Here is a 26647-nt window from a genome sequence, read left to right on the forward strand (position 1 = left end):
CAAAGCAATAAAAGTACCTTTTTTACCACTATCCTGTGGAGTGATATAGCCTATTTTAAGCCATAAACAGCACCTGCTTAATCTTGTTAAAAGTTTACGGCTACTCTTAAAAAAACACTTTTATTGTAATTACCATGTCTCGATTACTCCAGGCTTTACTGGTCATTAACATATTTTCAAGAATCACCCAGAAGGTATGTTCTTAGAAAGCTGGACATATCCATTAAAATATTATACAGATCCCAGCTGCATTTTTGTACAAGGGATTTGGAAACGGATGTCCTAATCATTTGTTTATGTTGTTGAATTCTTCCATGCCAGGCTTTTCTGCCAAGTCAGTGAACTTTCACCTGGTGCTGCCTATGTGATTGGATCAAGCCCTGAGTTTTGTCTCAACTTAACCTTATGACACAGTAGTTGTTGCCTAGAGACCTGTGGCTAGTACTATGCTAAACTCTAATGTTGATGCCTTCCTGTGCTATAAACTAGACTTCCTGCCTGTTGAATGGGCTACTGCCAGGAGCCAAGGAAGAAAGGGATACGGGAGGGAGGGAGGGAGGGATGGAGGGAGGGAGGGAGAGACCAAAGCTGGCAGAGCAACGGCAACAGACGGGAGGGGTACTGAGAGGAACGGGGACTTTAAGGAAACTGGGACAGAACAGCAAATAGGCCAATAACAATGCACTAGTGAGTGTGCGTGTTAAGGCATGAGTACGTGGGAGGCAGAGAAGAAAAACAGAGAAGCAGGTGACGTGAACCGGGATAAAAAGGCACAGTGAAGAATCACATAAAAACTTTGATCATGAGAGCGGGAGCATACAGGAAAAAGCTGCATGGAGAGGTGAAGGCCTCTCTGAGATGTTGTGGGGAGGTGGGTGGAGGCCTGCAGAGGAGACAGCCTGACAGAAACCCCACCCCTGACTGTGGCCTTCATCTGTAACCACAACATTCACATGAAACCCCCACTCCTGACTGTGGCCTTCATCTGTAACCACAACATTCACATGAAACCCCCGCCCCTGACTGTGGCCTTCATCTGTAACCACAACATTCACATGAAACCCCCACTCCTGACTGTGGCCTTCATCTGTAACCACAACATTCACATGAAACCTCCACCCCTGACTGTAGCCTTCATCTGTAACCACAACATTCACATGAAACCCCCACCCCTGACTGTGGCCTTCATCTGTAACCACAACATTCACATGAAACCCCCACCCCTGACTGTGGCCTTCATCTGTAACCACAACATTCACATGAAACCCCCACTCCTGACTGTGGCCTTCATCTGTAACCACAACATTCACATGAAACCTCCACCCCTGACTGTAGCCTTCATCTGTAACCACAACATTCACATGAAACCTCCACCCCTGACTGTAGCCTTCATCTGTAACCACAACATTCACATGAAACCCCCACCCCTGACTGTGGCCTTCATCTGTAACCACAACATTCACATGAAACCCCCACCTCACCAAGACACAATGAAGGATATTTTACAATTCTACATCAGTCTCAGATTCACTGCTGGCTTCACAATGGCTGCTGTATGGGGCATTGACGGGTTTGCGATTTACAGTACAATGCACTTCCAGTAACTCCGAAGAAGCACACAGTGATGTTTTGTCACTACACTAGGCGCTGCAAAGCTGGCAACTAATCATTAAGTTCTGTTAGTATCTAAAATTAAAGTGTCTGGGCCGAATGACAAATTAAAATCATACAATACAATTTGAATAATAAATATGCATATATGTGGCATGTTAAAACTATTGTATCAACAGATTAAACAGCCAGATGTAGCCTACTAAATTACAAAAATAGCAAAAATCTTTTTTTAAACTAATCTGACAGAAATACCAGATTCATACTAATTCAAAGCTCTGGACATTCTCTTTTCAACTCTACAATTACCATTCACAATTTAGACACTTGGCATCTGTTTTAGCCAAAGTGACTTCAAAAAAGAGCATTTCACATGGTAAACAAACACTAATAGAGCTACAGTAGAGACAGGCAATGTTACAATCGTTTTTGTGTGCCACCCTCAAGGTGCATGGCTGAAGACCTGTGAACTCTATCACACAAAAAATATATCAAATGTCACCTGATGCATCTGCAGTACTGATCTCATATTCAAAATTCAAGTCATTCCTAGAGACACACTGCACTAAACCATCCATACAGAAAGAACAGTATGGATTAACTTTCATAGCTAGATGTTTTCCTCAGATACACAAATCCTGCATGTCCACATTGCTGCAATTCCTTTTCCAAGATAAGAATTTAAGTTTTAAACCTCTGCTTTACAACTGGTGAGCTCTGCAGATCACAATGCACTTAATGGAATATGGGAGATATATTGGCATCTGAAAACTAGGCTTAGATTATCCTGAAGTTACACCTCACAGACAGACGTTTTAGATCAGATCACTGCTGAGTAACTGTAGTGATGTACGTAGCTAGACACCCAGAGCACAAATGGCACCCCCACTACATAATAAACCCACAGCATAGGGATGCCTCTAGATTAGATGTCTGCCACAATACGTGATGCAATAAAAAAAGATAGAAACAACCGCGCAGTCCTGCTGAAAATGTAATTTCATTTTGGATTTGTTAACTGTGATAAATTACTTGTGTAAAAGGAAAAGCCCCGGGGCTGTATTTTTTTAATTAAAGGAATACATAAAGCTTTTATTCATGGATTCATAATGGAAATAACCTACCACCCAGTATAATCATCTGGAGTAGCAGTATACTGTAGAACAGGGCCATTCTGTGTCAACTCAAATCAAGTGCACCGCGGCATCTCTTCAATTTCTTTCATTTTTTCTGTGGTGTCAGGCAGTGATTTTTGCTTCATATGCTGCTTTGTTTCTAGATTTTGGTGCCTACCACCACACAAAAAAAGTAAATAAATTGATACTGCACTGCATTTAATTTTAGCTGACCAAATAGCCCATTTGGCTTTAGCCTGAGTAATACAGAATTCCTGGGATAGGAGAGCCCCAGGGTACGCTCCTTACACCTTCCCCCAGAGGTTCAGGATCACGCTGGAACAGTATTGCCCGGAGACTACGCTGCCTTGTGCTCCTTAATCTTGTTTTTGAACTAGGATAAAATGAGCTGCGGTAATACGATCAGCCGATGCACTGTAGTACACCCCATGCTCACGAGACGAACTGCTCCAAATCCACTACTGCCCAGAGCTCCGCTATGTCAGAGGATAAAAATATAAATGCGGCCATGGTGTCATACGCTGAGCCTCCTGAAGGCCAGGCCAGTATAAACATTCAAATCAATAAGCAATAAGGGGTTATAACTGAGGCCTTAAGGTCGGACACCACTTCCACCAGAGAAGACACTCACTCAGAGTGCAAACTCATGCTCTGTTGCAAAAGTATCTCAAAAAAGTGGCAAATGCTGGCAGACCATCAGCTCGGAAGACAATGAATATAATTTATATGGATGAACGAGGGTGGCACGGATGGTGCAGTGGGTAGCACTGCCGCCTCACAGCAAGGAGGTCCTGGGTTTGAATCCCTGTCGGCCGGGGCCTCTCTGTGCGGAGCTTGTTCTCCCCATGTCTGCGTGGGTTTCCTCCGGGTACTCCGGTTTCCTCCCACAGTCCAAAGACATGCACGTTAGGCTGATTGGAGAGTCTAAATTGCCCGTAGGTATGAGTGTGTGAGTGAATGGTGTGTGTGCCCTGCGATGGACTGGCGACCTGTCCAGGGTGTATTCCTGCCTTTCGCCCAATGTATGCTGGGATAGGCTCCAGCCCCCTGCGACCCTGATCAGGATAAGCGGGTTCAGATAATGGATGGATGGATGGATGGATGAACGAGGGTGGCACGGATGGTGCAGTGGGTAGCACTGCCGCCTCACAGCAAGGAGGTCCTGGGTTTGAATCCCTGTCGGCCGGGGCCTCTCTGTGCGGAGCTTGTTCTCCCCATGTCTGCGTGGGTTTCCTCCGGGTACTCCGGTTTCCTCCCACAGTCCAAAGACATGCAGGTTAGGCTGATTGGAGAGTCTAAATTGCCCATAGGTATGAGTGTGTGAGTGAATGGTGTGTGCGCCCTGTGATGGACTGGCGACCTGTCCAGGGTGTATTCCTGCCTTTCAGCCAATGTATGCTGGGATAGGCTCCAGCCCCCCTGCGACCCTGTTCAGGATAAGCGGGTTAAGATAATGGATGGATGGATGGATGGATAAATGAGGGTGAGCTCTCTGTGTTACCATAACCTTACAATTGCTTTCTTGCTTTCTAAGAAGCCATTCCAATTAACCAAGTTGCGTTATTTGGTACAACCTTCTCAATATGATATACGTATTATTCAACAGGTTGAGCTTGGTTTGACTGTTACAAGGGCACTAGCACTAAGAAATCTGGAACAGATGCTCACGACAAACACTGTGGCTTCCTGGGTGGCCCCTCAAATTTTCACCTGGTAGACAAAAAAACCCAGTACCTAGATTACTGTGTAGATCTGTAGGCTGGGAAGGCAGGGAATGTATTAAGATGCATTATTTATACCACCGCAACACTACCTTATTTAGAAGACAGATGTGGCTTGCTATGGAAAGAATTCTGCAGAAGAGCAATCAAAACAAACTATGAAATATATGGGTCTGTGGAGCACACCACAGCACACTGGAGACCAACAGGTTTTAACAATGACCTACTTGGGGCCTACTCTGGGACTCAAAGCAACAGAGCGGGGGTATATCATTTTAAAAGTACAGATGAAAAAACCCACGCTTGTCCAAAGCGCATTTTTAAATCACATGGAAATACATAAGAGCATAAGAGCCCCCCTTGCCCCCTTGATAAGAAAACTGCTGTTATACATGTGCATGAGATGTCCTTTATTGCCCAGCTGTGTAGATAGATCAGACATCGAACAGGACTCATTCGGAGTATCCCTGCATAAGGGAGCTTGCTGCATAAACAATGTAAAATGGACCTTCTAGAGAGGTCATGAGTAACAGCATGGTAACAGTGGCTGATAATAACAGCAACACAGAGAGAATCACCATGAGAGCATCACCATGCTGATGATGCTCTAGCCCTCTGGCAGAGCCAGGCTGGTGCCAGAGTTACAGCCTACTTAACCACAGCTGACAAGAGATGGTGAGAGAGCCAAGAGATGCTTGTCTACCTCGATGGAGCATGGGAATTTCAAAGAAATGAAACAAATGGTTAACTTGGAAATTGTCTTCTAACGTTTATATTCCGAGCTTGTGTTGAACATCTCGCCAACCCCTAAAATATGGATTTATGATGCTGTGAAAAACACAGGCTACAGAGGCGAACTCAAAAAGGCCCTCTTCTCTTCCACCACAAAAATGTGCCGTAAACAATTGTGTCTCTTCCCTTCTCCACTCATAGCCTGCTAATCCCATCCCAGAATCCTCTGGGCCTCAGAGCATGGAACAGGGTATTGGAAGAAAAAGAGAAAGAAAGGCATTTAGTGAAGGACAAGGAAGGATAGACTTACATGAAGGGAGAATGAAAAAAGATTATCTGCCATAATCCTTTATAAACAGTCAAAGAAAAGCAGAGGCTAGCTTCGACCACCCACCCCTTGTAGCTATTTTCAAATAATAATACCACTACAAATACAGCAGACAAAGCTCTATAAAGCTGTTTTACAGGCTGGAACAAATAGGTTACAGCAGTTTAAATTAGAGGCCACAGTGTTACTAGCCTATAAAGGAAAGTACATTCCCTTGTGTACTGTTAACAATAGATTACAACTCCAGAGTCACACATAACCTGAATACCAGTTTAATTCACATTCTGACCACTGGAGCAGCCAGCTGACCCTGACTGCTGTACTGCCCTCACTCCTCCTGAAGCATCGCGAAATGCATGCAACATACACTCGCCGAGCATGTTTTACATATTTATTAGACTTATTTTTTAGACTTCTACTGCTCTTGCCTCTCCACTGAAGAGTTATGATGTGTTGTGTGTTCAGAGATGCTCTTCTGCATACCACTGTTGTAATGTGTGGTTATTTGCATTTCTGTCACATTCCTGTCAGCTTTGACTAGTCTGGCCATTCTCCTCTGACACTTCTCATTAACAAGGCATTTCTGTCCATTTTTGGGGGGTTTTTAGCACTTTTCTTTGCAAAGTCTAGAGACTTGTGTGCTTGAAAATCCCAGGAGATCAGCCGTTTCTGAGACACTCAAACCACCGTCTGCCACCAACAATCATTCCATGGTCAAAGTCACTTAGATCACATTTGTTCCCCATTCTGATGGTGGATGTGAACATTAACTGAATGTTAGATAATCGCATTAATAAGTAGGTGTAATAAAATGTAAAAAATCCTAATAAAGTGCTCGGTGAGTGTATCATACAGAACCACACAGTTAATGGCAATAGCACTGGTGTAATCTGTAAGTAATCGAGTGCTTAATTTAGGTAAAAGGTATACAAGATTTAAGTTATTCATGACCCTTTCACAATAATGGTTGTGAAGAGCATTTTTGGACTGTGTTCTTCAGTGGGTAATGCGGACAGTGCTAATCCAGGAAACTGACCTGAAGAAACAGTATCTGGGAGATTGAGGAGTTTGATCAAGCTGGAGCCGAAATGGAGCATTATAATATAGCAATGAACATTATGTCTGCCTGTCACAGTAATCAACCTAGTATTATACAAATACTTTCTTACTGTACCAGCTACAGAGAGCCAGACAGTTATAGGAGTATGCCAGAATTAGCATACAAATGGTTACTGTGACTTATTATTCAGTACTTCAGACAATTAAAAAGCACACAAGGTACATGATAAGCATGCATAGCACATCATTGACAGCCCTTGATGTAAAACAAATAAAAATAAGTGATTTGGCTGTGATCTGTAATCACACATACCAAAGCAAGGTTCATTCACTGCCAGTAAAACAAAGTGTGATATCTTACACTAGTACTCGCAGGACCAAGTTGAATCCAGCCTTGCCTGGTACCACAGTGAAATAATCAGTCTACTACAGTTTAAACCCTCTGTGCTGGTCTCATTTAAAATCCCTGCACATGTTCAGACGAAGGCAGCCTGGTTAAACCAAAAAAACACACAAGTATGAGTCCTACAGGTCAGAAGTAAATGGGAGGAATTGGTCTGCTTTGATTGAAACTGGCTAGTCATGCCAGGGAATGAGTGTGATGTCATTGAGAACACAGGGAAGTTCACTGCAATGAGAAACGGCAAAGGACAGACCAAGGACAGACCAGGGACCCCCCCCCCCAGTCCCCAGTCCTGTGTAGATTCTCCCATAGTCCTGTGTAGTTTCTCCCATAGTCATGTGTAGATTCTCCCTCCCACTCACACCATAATGTCAGATGTACAGGATTTTTCATGGAAGTAAGGCTGGGAATAAAGCTATGGACAAAGCTCCATTCAATTAACTAGCCCCATAGCAATGTTCAAATAGCAAACTAATGCGCTAGCCTGGAAGAAATGACCACAGAGCCGTCATGTGGCCAGTGACTCATTCTGGGTTTGAAGTGGGAAAAGTTGATTCTGAAATGGACACTGCAATCGCAACAGGCTATAAGGAACACTGCACTGGCTTAGGTTCCTTGACCATAACCAAAGGTTGAGCTGAATTTATCTTGCTTACAAATTCACAACAAAAACAAACATTGGGTTAATAATGGACGCTCACCTAAAGCTGACAATCACATAAAAACAACTCATCTATTGATTTAAGTGAAGCTGCATGTAACTATACTATAATAAGACAAAATGTACCATATCAGTCTAAAAGAAAATTGATCACACAACTCATTCATCACAGGTTCTGACAAAATCACATGTGGTTAAAGCAAATACCCTGGGATATTTGCAAAGCACAAGCTGCTTGTTGAGTTACAAGTGGCTTAGCTTTACAATTCTACAGTCAGACTGAAACGTTCCTTGGCTGAATAAACGCAAAGCGGCTTTCTGGGGATTGCGCAACACCCCTAGTTACTAGATCCCTTTGTGAAGCACGGAACCCCCTCCATCATCCCCTCACAATAACCAGGATTCCAAAAGTCGGTAGCTAATTCCTTATCCAATTATCACATTTTATATTTTTTGAAGCAAGTAGCTTTGGCACACTAACTATTTTTCCCCCAGTTCCTTGGACTATTGTTCCGCTGGTTTACCTATCATATCCTCGCGTAGGCTCGGCTAGGGTTAACACTCCGGGGAGTTAGGAATTCCCTATTTTGGTTTCACGTGGATATCAGCATTATTCTACTGAATTTATTAGTCTATAGGAATATCATTTTAACACGCAAATCCCTTCATATCTAAGAAAGCCAAGGCACCCTCCATTAAATGTGTACGGGTTTGGCTAACGGTGCTGAGTTGGCTGCACCTGACACACATTTCAACTCCTCTAGGACACTATAAAACACACGATAAACCACTGCCTATAATGCACCCGCGACGCCCGACGTCAGACGAACGACGACGTTGCAAAGACGATCGGGTCATAAAATTAAACTAAACTCTCATACTTACTTGGTCATCCTTGAAGTTCATGTTTGCGAAGACTCTGGGATCCTATTGAAAATGACCAGCAACGAGAATATATTACTGAGTGCAGCAGCTTAATGTCCACTCCCCACCACTCCTGACTTGCTGATGCTTACAAGTACGACAACAAGCCGGTTTCACACGTGGGCGTCAGTGTTTCCGCTGGATGTGTCAGTTGTGCTGGAATAATAATGCATTGAGAATCAAGCAGAAGACTGTCGCGGCAGTGGGTTATTCTAGTGTGTAGGCTAACATTTCGTCGCAGATTGCATAAAATATGTAATAGAAATATATATATTTTTTATATTATTAGTTTTAACGAGGGCTTGCTCCCTCCACCTGTAGGGAATTAGGTATTCGCACGATTTGCCGGCGAAATGCAGTAACTTTTTGGACCGTGCTTTTACAGTCTTAGAACGTGGCGCCAGGAAAAAAACACATATTTTAATGGAAAATACAGAAGTTGAATTGTATTTGTCAACCATCATATCCTTGCTTGGCGGTTCCGTATGATATAGCTGGCTACACATTTAGGCAATACTAGGCTAAAGGTGCAGATTCAGAGAAGACTCGAGGGGAATATGTTGGCTTGTTTAGGCAAACAAACAAAAAAACTGTCTATTGATTACATTTCTCGCTTTATTTTTATTTCTCTCCGTCATTATTCATTCATTTTTATTTAAAAAAATAGGTTTATAAAATTTCCGCTCTTGTGTTGCTTGCATAGACTTATAGGCCATATGCAGCAGTATTTGTGAATGCACAGAAAATATGAGATATACAGATATTCTGTCTTCCACAAATGTACTAGTGATATTCAGTTAGATTATTGGAAAAAGTAAGCATGAAGCGGAAATGAAACAGCAGATGCATTTTTATCTATTTCTCGACACATTGGCCGATGTATGTATTAACAGTGCAAGAAAAAGGAATACGAACAGACTATCCAAGAGCAATGTGACCAGTCTCAGCTCCAGAATCCAAGTTAAATCGATGTGGCTGGGATGGGTCCTGGCAAGTCAGAATACAACACAAAGTAACATCCATGCATCTGTGCATTTGTCTGCTGTAGCCTTCTGCAAAAGGGCCAGCCTGGATGTCTTGGATGTCTCTTTTTCTACACAGCCAGCAACAGCGACAGACTGTTAGAAATAGCTCATTATTGGAAAACAGTTGGTATCATGAATTTACCCTGCTGAGCAGCATAAATGCCATCATCCATCACTACCAATTTAAATAAAATACACTTTAATAGGGTTTACCGGCATTAAAAAGGGCCAAAAATGAATGGTTGGCATATCTCTTAGGATTGTTCAGATGCAGTTGTATCCTCTGAACTCTGAACCTTGAGAGCTGGGACAGACAATATACTCCTAATAAAATGTGAGTTTCCTACCCTCTTTGTGTCCCCACTATCAAACTTAGACCTTATAAGGAAAACTCCATTCCATGGAAGAACCAACAGGGAATCAGCTAAATGGTGAGATTACGGTAGTACTGCAAGAAGATGTAGGCCTACTGATTGTAAATAATCCATACTGGTGAGTGGCATCTGGACTGCCAGACTTGCCTTGTCCATAAAGGAGCCAAATTCTTTAAGGCAGGAAAAGTCTGGCAGAATGAAAATGCCTATAGTTTGTCTTTTGGTACCAACATAGGGTGGAAATTAACTGCCCAATACAGTAATGACTGGTCACAGCTGGTGGTTGGAGCCAGTGATTGAAAGTAGCTACTTGTGTCCCTGTTGAGCAACCTTTTTCATTCAGTATGGCAGAAAGCTGGCTCAACCTTTATCAAAGTGATGACAAGGTTAAATAACCCTACGGTGTGCCTACAGCAAGGCCAACGAGGTGGATTTCTCTTCCTCTATGCCTTAGCGAGGATAAGCCTTCATCCCAATGCCAAAAACAAATTAACTGCAAAGACCAAGTTATCTCAGCCTGAGACAATGGGGCTCATGTCAGAGTTGCACATGAGGGAAAAGCTGTTCGTGCAGCTACAGCATGAATCCAGTATCTAAAGCCAGCTGTCCAGGGGATCATGGCAGACTGGCTTGATGACAGTAGATTGTTGAGAGTGAGTTTAAAGAAGGCACTTCTGTCCCTCAACACTGCACAAAACCAAACCCCCCCAGAGCTTGCCAGTGTCATTACAGTAGTGAAATTGGGACTGCCTCCCTCTTACTGCTGTGGTAAGCATAACATTGCCTTAAGACACATGAAAGAAATTAAGTTATTCTCATGAATGCTTGGGAATGCAAGGCATTTCCCAGATGATGCGAGTTGTAAATACTGAAGGCTTCACAGATGGATCACAAACAAGGCTACGTCCTGCAGCAGGAATTTCATGCGTTCAATGGCTCACTGCCTACTTTGGGATGTAGCACAAAGAATATGGATGTGCATACATAAACATTGGTGTGACTTATTTTCATAAAATATGTGCATGTTAAATCTAAACTGAAGTTTGTACATTTCTCTTGTATCAATATATTGCCATTACATCTGCTTTGACACAAAATCAAAGTATATTAAGCTCAAATAAACAGGACTAATACCATACACTGAACCAAAATAAACCATATTTTAAATAACAGTTCCATGTATATTCTTGGGTGAGCCAAGACTATACAATAAAAACACTACTGTTACATTTCACCTCAGTCAATTACCAAGGGCTATAAAAAGCACTGCATTTCTGTTAAAATACGCCTTTTCCATTAGCGTGTTATGCAGCAACTATGTGGTCTCAGCTATAGAGAGTAACAGTAACTCAAGAACCTTGTTCTAGTCTCCCAGTGTGGAGCAGACTGTTATTCATGTAAAACTGAGCCTCTTGCTGTTTTATGAACTGGCATCACTCCCGCCTGATCCTACAGTAACACGATTCAATTATACACCCTGGCAGGCTGACAGACACAGACCACCACATTCCTGGAACACCCTTTAAAATAAGCGCTGTCTGTTGATTTCCTCAGGTATCATATCCAGATTTCTCTTACAGCAAGTGCAGTGACATTGGCCATACACAGTGTGGTTTATATTTGATGAGAGCATGTTTCTTCTACGTTTGTTATTTGTGTCTTCCCCCTTGGCTTCCTTTTTTCTGGAGTTGGAGCAGCTGACGGGCGCTGTCGAGTGAAAGCAGGCATTTGAAAATTACAGGCCTAGCTTTCCCACCCTACTGCAGGCTTCCTGAAGACCAGGGCAATTATGGCCATATATGCACCTCAGAGCCTATAAACAAAGCCAAGACAGCACCCTAACCAAGATCCTGTGACATTTCCATCACAGCACAGCCACGGTACACACAGTCCAGATTTAATGCAGCCCATAAAGAACTACTGTATCAGTATAAATAAAGCCTGGAAACAAATACCCCTGCACAGCTTCAATAAACTGTTTAAAGAAATGGCTCAAGAGTCCCCTGGTGGCAGGGCTGCAAGCTGAGCAGTTTTACAACCATGTTAATGTCGTCACTCATATTTCCATGAATACAAGTTAGTGTGTTTCCAGCACTGTTGTTGAACGTATCAGATGTGGTTCTCTGAAAGGGTAACTGGGCTCCCTTCTCTTCAGAAGTACACTCTTAACACATCTAAAAGCTGTATCTAATAGGGCGGTCTTTTCTGCTTGTAAAATGTGTACTTTCCTCTGAATGGCGCATGTTTGCGTGAGGAGCCCAGGGCGTGTTTGAGCAGCAGAGCGAGACTATGTGGCTTCAAGGTGCTGAGACGTCTCTGCCAGGAGCCTGGGTGCTGTTTTCCAAAGGAAGCTGGCCAGGGCTTCGGCATTTCACTGGCTGGGTGTGCACACTGTGGCCATTCAGCCCAGCTGCGTACCACAGCAGGATGTGTGTATGTGCGCGTGCGTGCCTGCGTGTGTGCATGTGCATGTGTGCGTGTAAGTGTGTGTGCGTGTGAATGTCTGTGGGGTGGGACACAGTCCAGTCAACAAACAACACAGAGTGCCCATTCTCTTGTGCACCATGCCCAGATCTGGCCGTCTGTGGGAAAGGTCTGATTGAAGCAAACCATCAAAATAAAACACAACACATTCAAAGAAACATACATTTACAAATGGGACTACAACCGAGACAAATTTACCTCTATATACAAATAGTACAGAACAAACCAGCGCACACACAAAAATGTAGGCTGCATATGATCACACAGCTCACTTGCAAGGACTTGACGGGTTTGCTTCTCACATTCCACCATACTGCTCCAGAGAGTCATGTCTGCACAGTGTACCGTAACCCAAGACTGTCGTGAGAAGACGAGGAGCAAAAAAAACAGCCGAATCAACAAGGTAGAAGGAAATGTGATTTCTCTGTGGATAAATAAGTTGCTGCGCACTGCATTTTCAGAGCTTCTCCAACTCCTCAGAGACCGAGGGCATCTTCTACATCAGCACTTACAGAGGGGAATAATAAATGAAGTCAGTTCATGACTTTAAAAGGCATCGTCAACAAGCTCAGTTAAAGGACACCGGTGCTGGTAACCTTTTAATGGACAGACCCCCCAGAACACAAGCCTGTCAGTTACCGGAACATAGCCCCCCACGTGCCCCCCACCCAGCACAGAGTATTTATAGCACCAGTCCCAGCTCGGCTGCAATTCAGCCAGGGGTCCTGCAAAGTTCCAGCATGCGGTCGGACAGCTGAGCTTCCCCCATGACTCATCAGTCACGCAGGGACCCAAGGTCAGCGGTGCGGGTCACACACGGCTGGCATCCGCAGGCTGCACCAGTGCCACTCCATCCATTAGCAGGTGCCTCTTTACGCAACATGAATGTCACCAGTCATAGGTTAAGGGCTCCTCGCACCATCCTTAAGTAACAGGGGCAAATCTGACAAGTAGGTTATGTCCACGCCAGAAGGCCAGAGGGAGAGAGAAAGGGAGATCACACTCTGCCAGCCCTCTGTGTCCTGTGACCAGTGCTTAACAAATAAAGGGGACAGAGACTGCATGTGTGGCACATTTGCTCACAAGTCTGCATGGAGCCCGCAGATACGGTGTGGGTGCCAATGATTTCCTGCGAAGGGGAGTAATTAATTTCTTCAAAAGGCTCCTGTCTGGCAACAGTCTGATCCGTATAATCATTCATCAGCCGCTAAAACAGTGCTGCTGCTGCTGCTGCCTGCAGTCCTGCTGGGAGCTATATGCCTCTAACCAGAGACATCACAGCCCTGTAATCCAACTCATCAGCCAACACCCAGCTGTGCCCTCTGACCATCTGCTCAGGAGCACAGCCACAGAAAGCACCAATGCACACAATTCTGAGGCTAGCGTCACTGCGGTGAACTGCCATATTCCTGCAGGAGACAGAGAGAGGACCGAAAATATGGTTATATGGTTAATGCGGAAGTGAATGCCACTTCAGAAGTCCTCGCCACCCTGTTTACGATAAAATAAGATGGCTGATGATTAAGCACTTAGCTAATTGCAGTGAGTGAGTGACCCATTGTGGCTTAACTATACTCCACCCCTGACTCTCACCACAATAAGGGGAAGTGTACAGGAGTTCCCTCTCTAAAATAATTTCCTCATCCAGTTCTTGTGCCTTCAAATCATGGAGGGGCTGATATCACCATGCAGGCTCACTGGGAACCACTTAGTCATCTGTTCCTTCATTTGTTACTCGAAAAAAACATACCCGAGTATGAATATCACATAAGAAACGGCAAAATGCACTTAAATAGCAAAGAAATACAAGCAGACAGAATGTGCACCCGAGAAAAGAGAAACCCCATGAAGCAAGACTTCACCATTCTAAATAGATTCACAACGTGACATAATTTATGGGATACATTCAGGTATCCAGTAATGATGCACACATTTATCTAAATGATAATGGTAAGGAAGGCCATGTCGCCAGACTCTCACAATCAGCCCTGCTTTGCCCTGCACTGTAAACCCCTGCAACACCTTCAGCTGGCTGACGGTCATCACTCCCCAGTACTGTGTTATTTTGGTCACTGAACGACTCCACTCACAGAGGTGGTGTGAAATCGCGTCTCATAATGGACCCTCGTACACGATATAGGTTATTCTTCTGCACAAGGCCTGGGTCAGGCAGCACTTGAAAGTGACCAAGGACAGCTGCCACCAGAGAGGCCTGACACGTTAGCACCCATACGCTGGATTCTCAAAACTGTCCGTTCCAGGAAAGACCGGCCAACTCTCCACCCATCATAAATTCTTCTCTGGAACACTGTGGGATGGTACCATGTGAAGAGATACAATGAGATACTGTTTCCGCCATGGTACCAGAAGGGGAACAGCACAAGCATGAATAAGCAGATTGCATTAAACCCTTAGAGGCATATTCGGCCAGTCGAAGACACAAATGAGCCTTTCAGTCCGTATGGCTTGTGCAGTTGTCAGGGAAAACTGTCCATCTCATATTCCTTGAATATCTGCATTTTCCCTGATTAGAAATGGGTGCACATTATCAAGGTATAGACCAAAGGCATGACTGTACCACAGAGTGACACTGACTTTGAGTAGTAGTAGTAGTTGTAGAGCACCTTTTTGAGGAAAGGTGGACATATGCCTCCCAGCAAAAAAACGTAGCATTTCATTTCAAGGAATATTTCTCCCACTTACCTCCCATTTCTTGGAATCATCAATTGTACGTTCGCTGATTGCCATGGTCAACAAATAACCAGGGTGACCCCTATCACATTCTCACTGATACAAGGCACAGACATCAGTCAGACGGGCTACCTGGTGGCATCAGGATGTGTGATGGCGTAAAGCCTTGCAGTTGGTTCAGAGAACTCTCGCTCTAATGAAAACCAGAACCACAGAGCCCTGCTGGCTTCAGCAGTGTGAAGCAGTGCAGAGTGTAAGGCTGCTATTCTCATTCTCATTCAACTGCACAGTGCATGCAGAACACAGAACAGCTGCACAGCAGACACACTTTCTTAAGCCCTTTGAAATTCTCAAATATTTTAATGGCCATGTGTTAGACTTTTAATTTTATTTCCATGTAGAACAGCCACCCTAATCAAGAATGGCTTCCATAATTGAAAGCTGATTAAAAGTGCTCAGGAATAGAAAAGACACATTTCAAGAAAAAGAATGTGAGAATAAAAAGTCTACCCATTGCACTGGGAATAGATATATTTGATATCACCCCTTTATTAAACAGGAAAACATCTGTTCTTCAATGACCATGTCATTTAATGTGGCCACCCATGTAAATATTGATCGCATTTCAGCATCAGTTTAGCTTAAATTCATCTGGGTCGGGTGTGAATGAACATTTTCACCTCATATTTTCACTAAGTTGCCTTATCTGTTGTTCCTCTTTTACCCAACCCACAGTCCAGGCAGATAACTAATATAATGTCCAAATTAAGTAACTCATTCAGCTAAAGATCTCAACATAACAGAGAAGCAAAGATTACCTGTAAACTCATGGCGATCTGCCGGATGTAGATCATGTTGAGATCCTCCAGGATTCGTATTTTTTCCTCCATTTCTATAAATCTGTACATCCCCTGAGCAGATATGTATTGATCACTTGAAGTTTTGTTTGTCAATAATTCTCCCCTTTTCACAATTTTTGTTATAACATGGGGGAGGATATTTTAGTATTGTACACCAAATACATTCCAAATTCCAGGAGTTAACCAGATCCATCGGAGCGTGGAGAAGCTGTCACAAATTTCCAAAACACTTCAGCGAATTGCAATAATCACGTTCTCGTTTCCATTGGCATCGTTAACAATAAAAATAAAAAACCCGCTGAACATATTTTTCCTTGAGGGTGTCTTGTCATGCGTCTGAAGAACTTCGTTGATGTATTAAAACTTTGCACATACAACGCGCACCGTGCTGATAAAGAGGCGATGGTGACTGTGGTAGTCACACTTTTCCTTATAATCGCTATTTCCCGTTCTCTTTTTATCCAGGCTTGTCGAACACCCACTTGAATCTCGCCCTCGGGCTTTGGTAAAATAAAAGATCCCTTTTGAATGTGGGTTTTCTCTTTGTGCCGTTTCGTGCTGATGTGAAAATCGCCTGTTTGCTCAGACTAGACCTCAACACAATGGGATGTCGCCTCCGCTGCAGCACAACAGCCCCACTGTGGAGTATTGGAGCCGCGGGAACCGGCGTTCAATTAACCCATAAATCTCAAAAACTGCAACCGAGCACGAGTTAGTCAGACTGGAACAATAAAAACGTAATGCAACAGAAAAAAACCCCCAAAAAACCACTGGATATCATAGCTATATAAAATTAACATAAGTGATGGAATGAAACAATATTCCTAGAAAACAGATGATGTCACTTAAGAGACGGTTTGATAACCCTAGGATTAGACTGTTATCAACTCATTCATATCGGCAGCATAATGGGGACTGTTCGTATCACCTGGAGACACAACACGGAACAAACTAAACTACTTATCATCTACAGAAAATATATATACGAAATTAAAGCACATGCGCATTTGAGACTCTCAATTTATTTTCTCTTCTTCTGAAATGGATTTAACTTAATGCACACGCTCTCTTTGTCACATATAATGAATAATTCATGTTGGACCTCAATTTGGGTCAAAGCAAGGATTGTGTGGGTTCAGCACATGCAAATGTATACAATATAACATTCAATGTAGCGTCTGTAATACACTAATTCAATTCAAGAAATGTTTACAAAACGTTTATAAATAATTCAAGGAGTTTGGCAAGTCCAGTTTTCCGCACGCACACATAGTCAGTGATTTATTTCATTTTTGTGACTACTCACGCTGCTAATGTTTCAACTCGAACGTTATTTAGAGAACGCTTCCTTCCATGACACACATACACAATTCATCATCCTTCTCTCTTTTCCAGTATACAGGGTTAGATTATGCCAACAAAAGTCCACCTGCGAACAAAGCTCGCCGTGCTTTTCACTCGTTTTTCCTCATCCCCTGAAAACGATTGTTTACAAACAAAAGCTCTCTTTCCCTCAATGATGTGAAGTTTATTATTCAAAAAGTTATTTCTTCTGCCGTTTAGACGAGTATGGATATGCTGTTCATATGCGTGTCTGTGAATGCCTGATCCTCTTTCCCACACCAAAGAGAACAAACAGCTGAAGTTATTTTCCCTCTTGAACCACACACATAACAGGAAACCATCGTCATTTCGCTCGCACCAGCTAGATACTCGGCAATTAAACTCAATCTGGATCCCAAAACACGATCCATCCCACACCCCACAGCATTTTCACAAAACCTGCCTCCAGATTCCAATGTGAAAGTATACTGTTGGGCCTTCATGTGTAGAATGGAAACAAATATTCTACTCACTGATCACTATGTGTCTTTGGTAACCAATAAAGATAATTTAAATTAAGAATTATATGCCCGTTAGTCACTGACACGTTTTAATACTAATTTCAATGCACACAACTAATTTATGTGCCCATTAAGCAGGAAATGTGCCTTGTTTGGCAATCATTTTAATATAATGCATTTCATGGGCACAACATATGAAGGAGAGAAAGGATTTATGAAATGGCTAAACAATGAAGGGCAAGACTAATTACAAAATTAAATTGCCCAGAAGACCTTGAAAACACCGTTGAGCTTTTCTCAAGGCCCCAAAACCAAATATTAAACAAAAACTGCAGTTATAATTCCAGGAAGCATATTCTTTCATCTCAACCTCAGATTACAATGTTGTCCACAGCAGAGCTGTTATTCTTATCTTGGTTCCTGATGAATGGTTGTACAGCGGTTTCCTATGGGGTGGGACTGTTCTGGAATCAAAGCAGACTACTTCATGCAAACCATCCTGTACGACAGCTAACCCATACTAGACTGTAGTACTCGGTGTCTACAATACGGCACAAGAATGCTTGCAGAAAAATAAAACAGGACACCAGATTAAAAGAGCAAAACTATAATCATGAGATAAATTGCCTGTCCTTCTAGAAGCGTGGTCATGGACAGGGTTGTGGGGTACTGCTCAACACCATCACAGGTTATTGTGGCCTACAGCTTAACGGACAGTAAGCAACACCTCACCAACACATTCCATGCATTACTTGTTTTTTCTCACACAACTAGAATATGAGTAACATTTCCCCCCTTGGTTGTGGAATTTGGATTTATTATAATTGTTCATTATCATCTGTAGCAGCAGCATCCCCCTGCCAGACTGGGGCTTATTATGGAGGATGTGTACACACTCAGGCAACAGGAACGTATGGTTTCCGTGCCAATGAAGCACAGTGAAATTGAATTGTAATCCTAAATCCTATTGTTTACGATTTCTGGGTCACAGAAAGGACAGACAGATCACAGACAGAAGGCAACACCCTGTGGAGTTTTTATCTGTGTCATATTCTGAGGACATTATAAGGCCATTATGTAAGACTTCTTGAAGTATCCACATTCCTGACAATGAGAGAGAGAGACCAGGTTGTGTTGTGTGTGCATATGTGTGCATATGCATCATTGGCCATTCGTTGCAATGAGACTCATGGTGGACTGGCATAGTTTCAATTTGGAAATCTCACTTGAGCCATTTGGAAGGGGCTGAGATATCAGCATGAATGTGGCTGCTGGGTAGCTCACTTGGTAGAAGTGCCGCCTCGGATTGAATCCGACCAGTGCCAACTGTGGCTGGCAGGCCCATTGGGGCTGTGCCTAATTGGCTTTGAGTCGCTCAGGGATATGGGAGTGATACAGTGGGTAGGTACAGCATTGTCCGTTGCTCGAGTAACTCCAGCTGGCCAGCTGGGGGGCCCATGGCCTGCTCGCTCTGCACACGTATGAATGGTTCTCCTCCGCCCCTGCTATGCGCGGCTTGCGACTACGCCTGTTTTGGAGTAGAACCGTTGATCTTTCTGCCCCAAAGCTGGCAGCAGGGGCCACACAGGAGCATACATAGTTTATGAACTGGACATTACAAATGTGGGCGCCACTGGCCAAATTTATATTAAAAAAGAATGCATAAGTGCAAAGAGTCACTGGCTGAGTATGAAGCAGATACAGCACTGTGACAGGCAGAGGCAGTTGAGGTAGAAAATGGACAGAACAGGGCAGGCAACTCCATCTCTGGGACAGGATGGTGAAACACTCCAGTCTGCAGATGGATGAGAGGATTACTGAGTTAATCAACTGGACCAGAGCAATACACGGACAGCTCAGCTAGGTTTATTGGTCCCTACGCCCTGGTCTGTGAGCCATGGGTCTCATGAACTCCCCCTTTATCTATTCTTTACCTTTCTGCAGACTCTCCGGGCGATACAGGGAAGAATGTCCACACTGAGTGAATGCCTTCTCTGCCACTAACTGCCACTCTGTTCCTATTTTAAACTAAAGATTTGTAATGAGCAACCATTGACTCTGAGTGCTTCTTCAACATCATTGCTGCCAATACAACTTCACCCACGTAAAAGGGACGAGGAGGAAAAGCCACAATATTTCCTCAACACAACCATAAACCATATTATCTCTTCCCAAAAAAAACATCCATCCATCCATTATCTGAACCCGCTTATCCTGATCAGGGTCGCAGGGGGGCTGGAGCCTATCCCAGCATACATTGGGCGAAAGGCAGGAATATACCCTGGACAGGTCGCCAGTCCATCGCAGGGCACACACACCATTCACTCACACACTCATACCGACGGGCAATTTAGACTCTCCAATCAGCCTAACCTGCATGTCTTTGGACTGTGGGAGGAAACCGGAGTACCCGGAGGAAACAGACACAGGGAGAACATGCAAACTCCGCACAGAGAGGCCCCGGCCGATGGGGATTCGAACCCAGGACCTCCTTGCTGTGAGGCGGCAGTGCTAGCCACTGCACCATCCGTGCCGCCCAAAAAAAACATAATATTTTTATTTTCCAAAACATTTCAACACATGCTGTTGGTATTCAACGTGTTCTCCATACATGAGATAAATAAAAATACTGTCTACTGTAGATTAAATTATAACTATCAAAATGAAAAAAATTGTTGTGCCTGCATCCTGTCTTTCGTTCTTCTCTGGACAGAACCACATCCACATCACAGCCAATCTTTTCCCTGGCCAAGCAGTGGGGAAAGTATCTCCTGGCATGACACATCCAACCCTGGAGTGCTTCAATAGGAATATCACCACATGCCTCCAGCTTTGCCTGGAGAAGGGGCATCTGTGTGTGTGTGTGTGTGGATTCCGGTGGTAAAATGTCCATCACCATGCAGAGAAAATAATTAGGAAATGGTGAACATGGTTGGGCGACATGCATTCTGGGGTGGGCAGGAGACCAGTTATGGACCAGAGCAGGCTGGTGGACACTAACATTGTCCCAGATGATAACATACATGGGCTGTTCTGGCCCATCAACCTGTGCTGGTGGAATCATGATGTTGTGGAGGGGGTCAAAAAGGTGATCAGATAGGCAGTATTGTAGGGGCCAAGTTGGGCATGGTGTCGGTGAACTCTAATTCTCCTCCTCCACCTCTTATTCAGCATGGACATCTATATTTCACTAATACAGGAGTGCAAACCTGTGGCTCTTTTATTCATGCGTGAGTTGTAATTGCTAATTTAAACAGTTTGTGACTAGTGTTTAAACTAGTGTGGGCGACATGGCTCAGGCAGTAAGAACAGTCGTCTGGCAGTCGGAGGGTTGCCGGTTCGATCCCCCCCCCGGGCTGTGTCGAAGTGTCCCTGAGCAAGACACCTAACCCCCAAATGCTCCGGATGAGCTGGTCGGGGCCTTGCATGGCAGCCAATCACCGTCGGTGTGTGAGTGTGTGTATGAATGGGTGAATGGAGAAGCATCAATTGTACAGTGCTTTGGATAAAGGCCCTATATAAATGCCTGCCATTTACCATTTTACTGGTAAGGAATAGATGTGGGAATTGGTCATTTGAGTTTAGAATTTTGAATAGTAGTGCTTTCCAAGTGAATGCAAGAAATTACATTGTGATAATTGTGTCAAAATGAGAGAATTGTGTGTAAAGTTTAGCAAAGAATGTCTGATTCAACTCAGTGGAAACAGAATGTACTTATATTTTTGCAGAAATGGTATAGGGGCTTGATACATGAGTGCAAGGTTTTGCTTGAGTGTAAGTCCCAGTGTTAGTGTGTAAACATTTGAAAAAACTGGAACTAGATATTAGCAACCATCAGAATTTAAACCAACTCTAATCAGAGTCTAGAGCACCCTCTGCTGTTGACACTTTACATAGCATTTTGTTTCAACAATATCACAATTTCAGCTTTTCTTCTTCCTCAGCATATGCCCTGCTAAGGTTACTCGTGTTCATAATGACAGAACAATGACCTCTCAACCACTCTGGTAATTGGACCATTACTCAGCACAGCAATTTAGCTGATAAAAGCGGTCAATAAACCTGTCGACATAGGCTATGGAATTAAGAGCGGGATGTGCGCCTTTGCTTTAAGGCACTTATCAGATATTACAATGACGTAATGAGTTGATATGATGCAAGAGCAGCTAAGGGTTGAACAGAGAGCATTCCTCTGACTTTGTTTGGTCAGAAATAATTCAAGTTCTCCCTCCAACACAGGTACCATGGTGGGCAGCTGCAGGTCTTCATTACCCTGATCAGCTGGAGTAATGAATGTCAGACTTCTCTCATTTGCAGCAACACCCACACACGGTCCTCTTTTATCGTCTAATGAGAGGCTTGCTGAGGGGTCAGTTGTAGAGCTTGTTTGCGTCATTAGCGATGAAACACTCCGGAGAGAAGCAAGAAGAGCGCCTTGCAGACTGCAGTCTGGTACCCGTCACGTCCACTGGGACACCCCTTCAGCGGGAGGTTAAGGGTCAGAGCCAGGGTACGGCGACTGACATCACAGGCTACCTGTCTCTCAAACTGTGTGCATCACCAACCTCCAGTGACATTTCCCATTATCTGATGAGCCCTAGATCTCACCCCCAGGGCAAATGCACAGGCTCCAGAACAGCTGATGAGACCCTGCTTGCTCTCTGGGTCTGCACAGGGCATGGAACAATGACACTGTCATGACACTCAGAATGCAATGGCATCACAGATGAGGCAACATTACGAGCTTCTAAACATCCCTGTTAGGCTGTTTGTGATTGGAATGCTAAGAGTCATCGCATGGCATTGTAATGCCGCACATCAATCAGCATGACATCTCAATGTGTTATTCACGTTCTCATGTTTTTCTTTGAAATTCACTTCCTGATTCCTGAGCGCATGACACAATTATATAATGACTTTATTAGCATTTCAAACCTCACAACATAATCCCTTTTTGAAATGCTGGAGCTTATTTGACTTCATATCTAGCCTGTAGGAGATGCCCAACCCAAGTGAGGCTCTCAGGCTCACTTTAATGCACATATTCCAGGCTGTTTGCCCAGTAGATTATTTACTGCTATTGAAGTGGCCATGATTGTCTAGTTAATGGGGGGGGGGTGTCAGATAATCAGCAGGGTATAGCAGGGTGTGACTGGGGTCTAAAGATAGCATATCTGCAGGCAATACAACAATAATGTCTCTTTGTCAAACAGCAGCTCTTAGGACATTGGGTATCCCATGAGCCTTTGTTGTTTTCATCTTTCCCAGGCTCCCATATTCTGGTGGATGAGGCCTTTGATTTTATGTAGAAGGTAGGACTGTTACATAACCAAATTTCCCGATGCATAATTCACCCATACCAAAAAATGAATGTGAGTGAGCTTCATTACACATTCATACTTCCGTCCATCTTTAGTCAGATGACAGAGGTCATGAAGGGGTCACTTATTAAACCAGTCCCTTATTACACCATTGAGCACCCAGAAGTGCTGTAATAAATACATCATGTATAAATGTCAGTGGTGTAAGTACAAGCTTACAAGCTAAGTAAAATAAGGGCAACTGTTAAGGAACCGAGTAATGTTAAGAAAAGGTATGATTACTGTATGATGAGATGCTTTAGGGGATGGGTTTTGCTGTACTGAAAGAAAGTGGAGAAAGGTCAGACTGAAGAAAAATAATGAAATGGCCTACATCATTCTGACAGAAATGCACAGAATTTCTATACATGTCACAGAGCTTGTTGGGATGTTAATTGCTATTGTATCATGCAGCATGAATACACCTGTTAGGGAAGCATCTGCATTCATTATGTTCCTCCACTCATTTATTCAGGTTTTTCCTTTAATTGGTTACCCATCTGTATACCAATTTCCTTATCCCTCTTACTATTTTGAGTACTGTTTATCATTATGACACCATCTAACTTGCACACAATGGCAGGATGTTGCCATGGTTTTATTTATTTATTTTACACAGAACTGTTATGTTGCTTGAGTTCAGTTCTGATAAGGCCCTCCCAGCCAAAACCCCCTTTGTGTGAGTACACAAACTGTTTATTAAGCTAAAGCTTAAATGATGTGTACACACGTGCATGAGGGCACAGATATACCGCCACATTTAGCTCATTCTCTGGTTGAAGTTCTGTGTTTATGATGAGCAAATATGGCCAGGTTTAGATAAGAGAATATATTCAGCTGATGAAATATTTGACCTCTTCTTTATGACTTCCACTCCACTGCATTCTTTGTGCGTTTATTGATTTATGCATGAAATACCCACTCCCTCCTCCTGAACCTTGTACAGGCTCTATTGATCTCTACCCATAGTGCTCCAGTTCCTAGGATTCTCTTGAACGATGATTAAACCCAGCGGTATCTTCTAACTGGAATGAACACTTCCATCTTATGGGATGCCAATCGCTGACCCATATTTACTTATGGGGCTGGGGATGCCAAAGATATGGTCTTACTGTAGCAGCCTTTCAGAATGCAGAAACACAGCCATACACCACCATCAACGTGTTTGGCGGCAAAATAGAATGCGAAGGAGAAGGAGAAGCACCTCATACCGACTGTCAATATGGCAATGGCCATCTTCGAACTTGAAGAGGGGGGTATCCCAACGCTATCAATGATTCTGAAAAGTTATGTATGGAGGAATGGTCAAAAATCCCTCCAAATGTGTTCTCCAACCTTACCACAAATTAAAGGAAAATACTTTGGTTGATTCCATTTGGTTAAGTCTCATAATCCCTATAAGCATGAAGCACATAATTAAGCAAAATTGTTAAAATTCTGAGATTGCAATTATGGCTGGAACAAAAACCAGCATAGCTACAAAGGGGGCCCCCAGGACCGAGTTTGGGAAACACTGACGTACAGCATCTTCTCAAAACAATTGGTAGGAAACAACACAAAATTCTGAGATTGCAATTATGGCTGGAACAAAAACCAGCATAGCTACAAAGGGGGCCCCCAGGACCGAGTTTGGGAAACACTGACGTACAGCATCTTCTCAAAACAATTGGTAGGAAACAACACATCTCGTCCTTATTCCTAGCTTTCTGTCTTCTTATATCTTGCAACAAAATAAATGTTAAAAATGCTTTGCCTAAAGTTCGTTACAGAGCAATTGATACGCTACCTAAATCACCTAAATGACAAAGATAACAAATGTAACAACCTCGATGCTCACTTTCAAAGCTCTTTAATTAACAAGCAAATCTACTGTTGACCTCATGACATACAGTACCTGCAACCTATCGAGCCTAAAATCCGTCATAAACCAAGCATGCTCAGGACCCCGATGGTCTTTCATTGGTCACGTTCTACAGCAGCGTGAGGGCATAATTTAGCCGGTTTGATTGAACAGATAGCCAGAAGCTAATGGGAAATAATGTGTCCTACCTGTAGCGTATCCAAGAAAACACTCATTCTGAACTTCCCCCGCCGTATCTCCATTTCTACAGCAGATCCGCGTGCGACCGTGGCTCTCGTAGTCTGATTTCGGCAAAACATCTTGAGATTTTATAGTTTGCCTAAACCAAAATATACCTTTAAATTGTGGATTATTGCTCTCCGTCTCTACTGTGTAGATAAGGTATTTAGATTATTTTTTTCTTTAAGGGAGAACGGTCAATTTAACATCCCAACTACTTCCAGATGTTTCAGACATTAGTCGGTGATCGTTCACAAAATAAACTATTACAATAATAACTGTTGGCGACAAAATCATTGCGGCATTGCTCAACGCACCCCGTTCCCCCTCCCTTCTCGACTGGTCTGAATTCCCAAGTGTGCTCCGACTCCCACAACAGCTACAGCGACACCCAGCATGATCAGCGCAAATTTTCCACAACCTTGAGCGAGACCCCTATCGGTGAAATCTGCCACTGTGTTTACTGGAAAATTCAATGTTCAATATGGTCCGTAAGCAGATTTGCAATATTTGAAAGGCTGCAAGGATGATTGACGCAGGCGCATGCGTATAGTCTTATGGAAAGCTACTGAAAAAAAACTGTTTGCAAGGCAGTCCCCTAATTGTAGGTCTAACAAATAATTTATCACAGACCATGATTTTACAGGAATGTTTTTTTGTATCCCATCTGACTGCATTGCTTTACTTTTACAGATTCTTGTGTATTCACCGAGATTGCACAGCATGCCATCAACGTGTGATTTTGGCTTCAGGTCCACAGGTAGACATCCTTTTTTCTTGCATATTTCTCAGTAGGGAAGTTGGGTCACTGCAGGAGTAGAACCCTATGCCTTTGATTGTACAGCCTGGACTCTGAATCTGACAATATAAAAGCACACCATGCACCATTTGGGAACATTCTGGATTAGGGCTGACCATGAGTCACCACCCCAGGCAATGCTACAAGATTCTTGTCTCTCCCACCCAGATCATATGGCCCAGTTGGCACAGGCAACCTTCTCTATGCAGGGAATTCCAAGTAACAAAGGATTTCTTCTTCCCCATTCAGTCTGCTGCCTGTGGGATGTGAACACAGTTCAGAAAGAGAAACAGTCCTTCTGTTGCACACACTATAGGAGTGATCTGTCACATATGTAGGACTCAGTAGAAGCTTCAGACAAATCAATGGTCAAAGTCAAACTGAATTCACTTCTGATACACGTTGGCACTAGGGAAGTAGCTTAGATTATAACCGGTAGAACACTGCCCATTACCATTTTAGACATAGTACTACACATATACACTTACAACTATGCATATAAACATAAAAACAAAGCGTATACGCACGATCTGTAAGTACCATTAGCTTATAATG

General features: G+C 43.3%; 1 protein-coding gene across 3 annotated transcripts in view; it reads right to left on the bottom strand.

Moving 5' to 3' along the window:
• Positions 1-25497, bottom strand: part of LOC133142068 (rhotekin-like) — a 40639-nt gene extending 15142 nt beyond the window's left edge. Inside the window, exon 1 of one of the 3 annotated variants that reach the window (XM_061263019.1) lies at positions 25263-25497. In XM_061263019.1, coding sequence (XP_061119003.1) covers positions 25263-25373 — 111 coding nt within the window. In that variant the 5' untranslated portion in view covers positions 25374-25497. Of the gene's footprint in view, positions 1-8536; positions 8666-15967; positions 16029-25262 lie in introns of those variants that run through there. The other 2 variants (XM_061263020.1, XM_061263021.1) reach the window with 2 other exon arrangements.
• Between the last annotated feature and the right edge of the window lie 1150 nt (positions 25498-26647).

Source organism: Conger conger, chromosome 12 (assembly GCF_963514075.1).
Source record: "Conger conger chromosome 12, fConCon1.1, whole genome shotgun sequence".
Taxonomy (NCBI): Eukaryota; Metazoa; Chordata; class Actinopteri; order Anguilliformes; family Congridae; genus Conger; species Conger conger.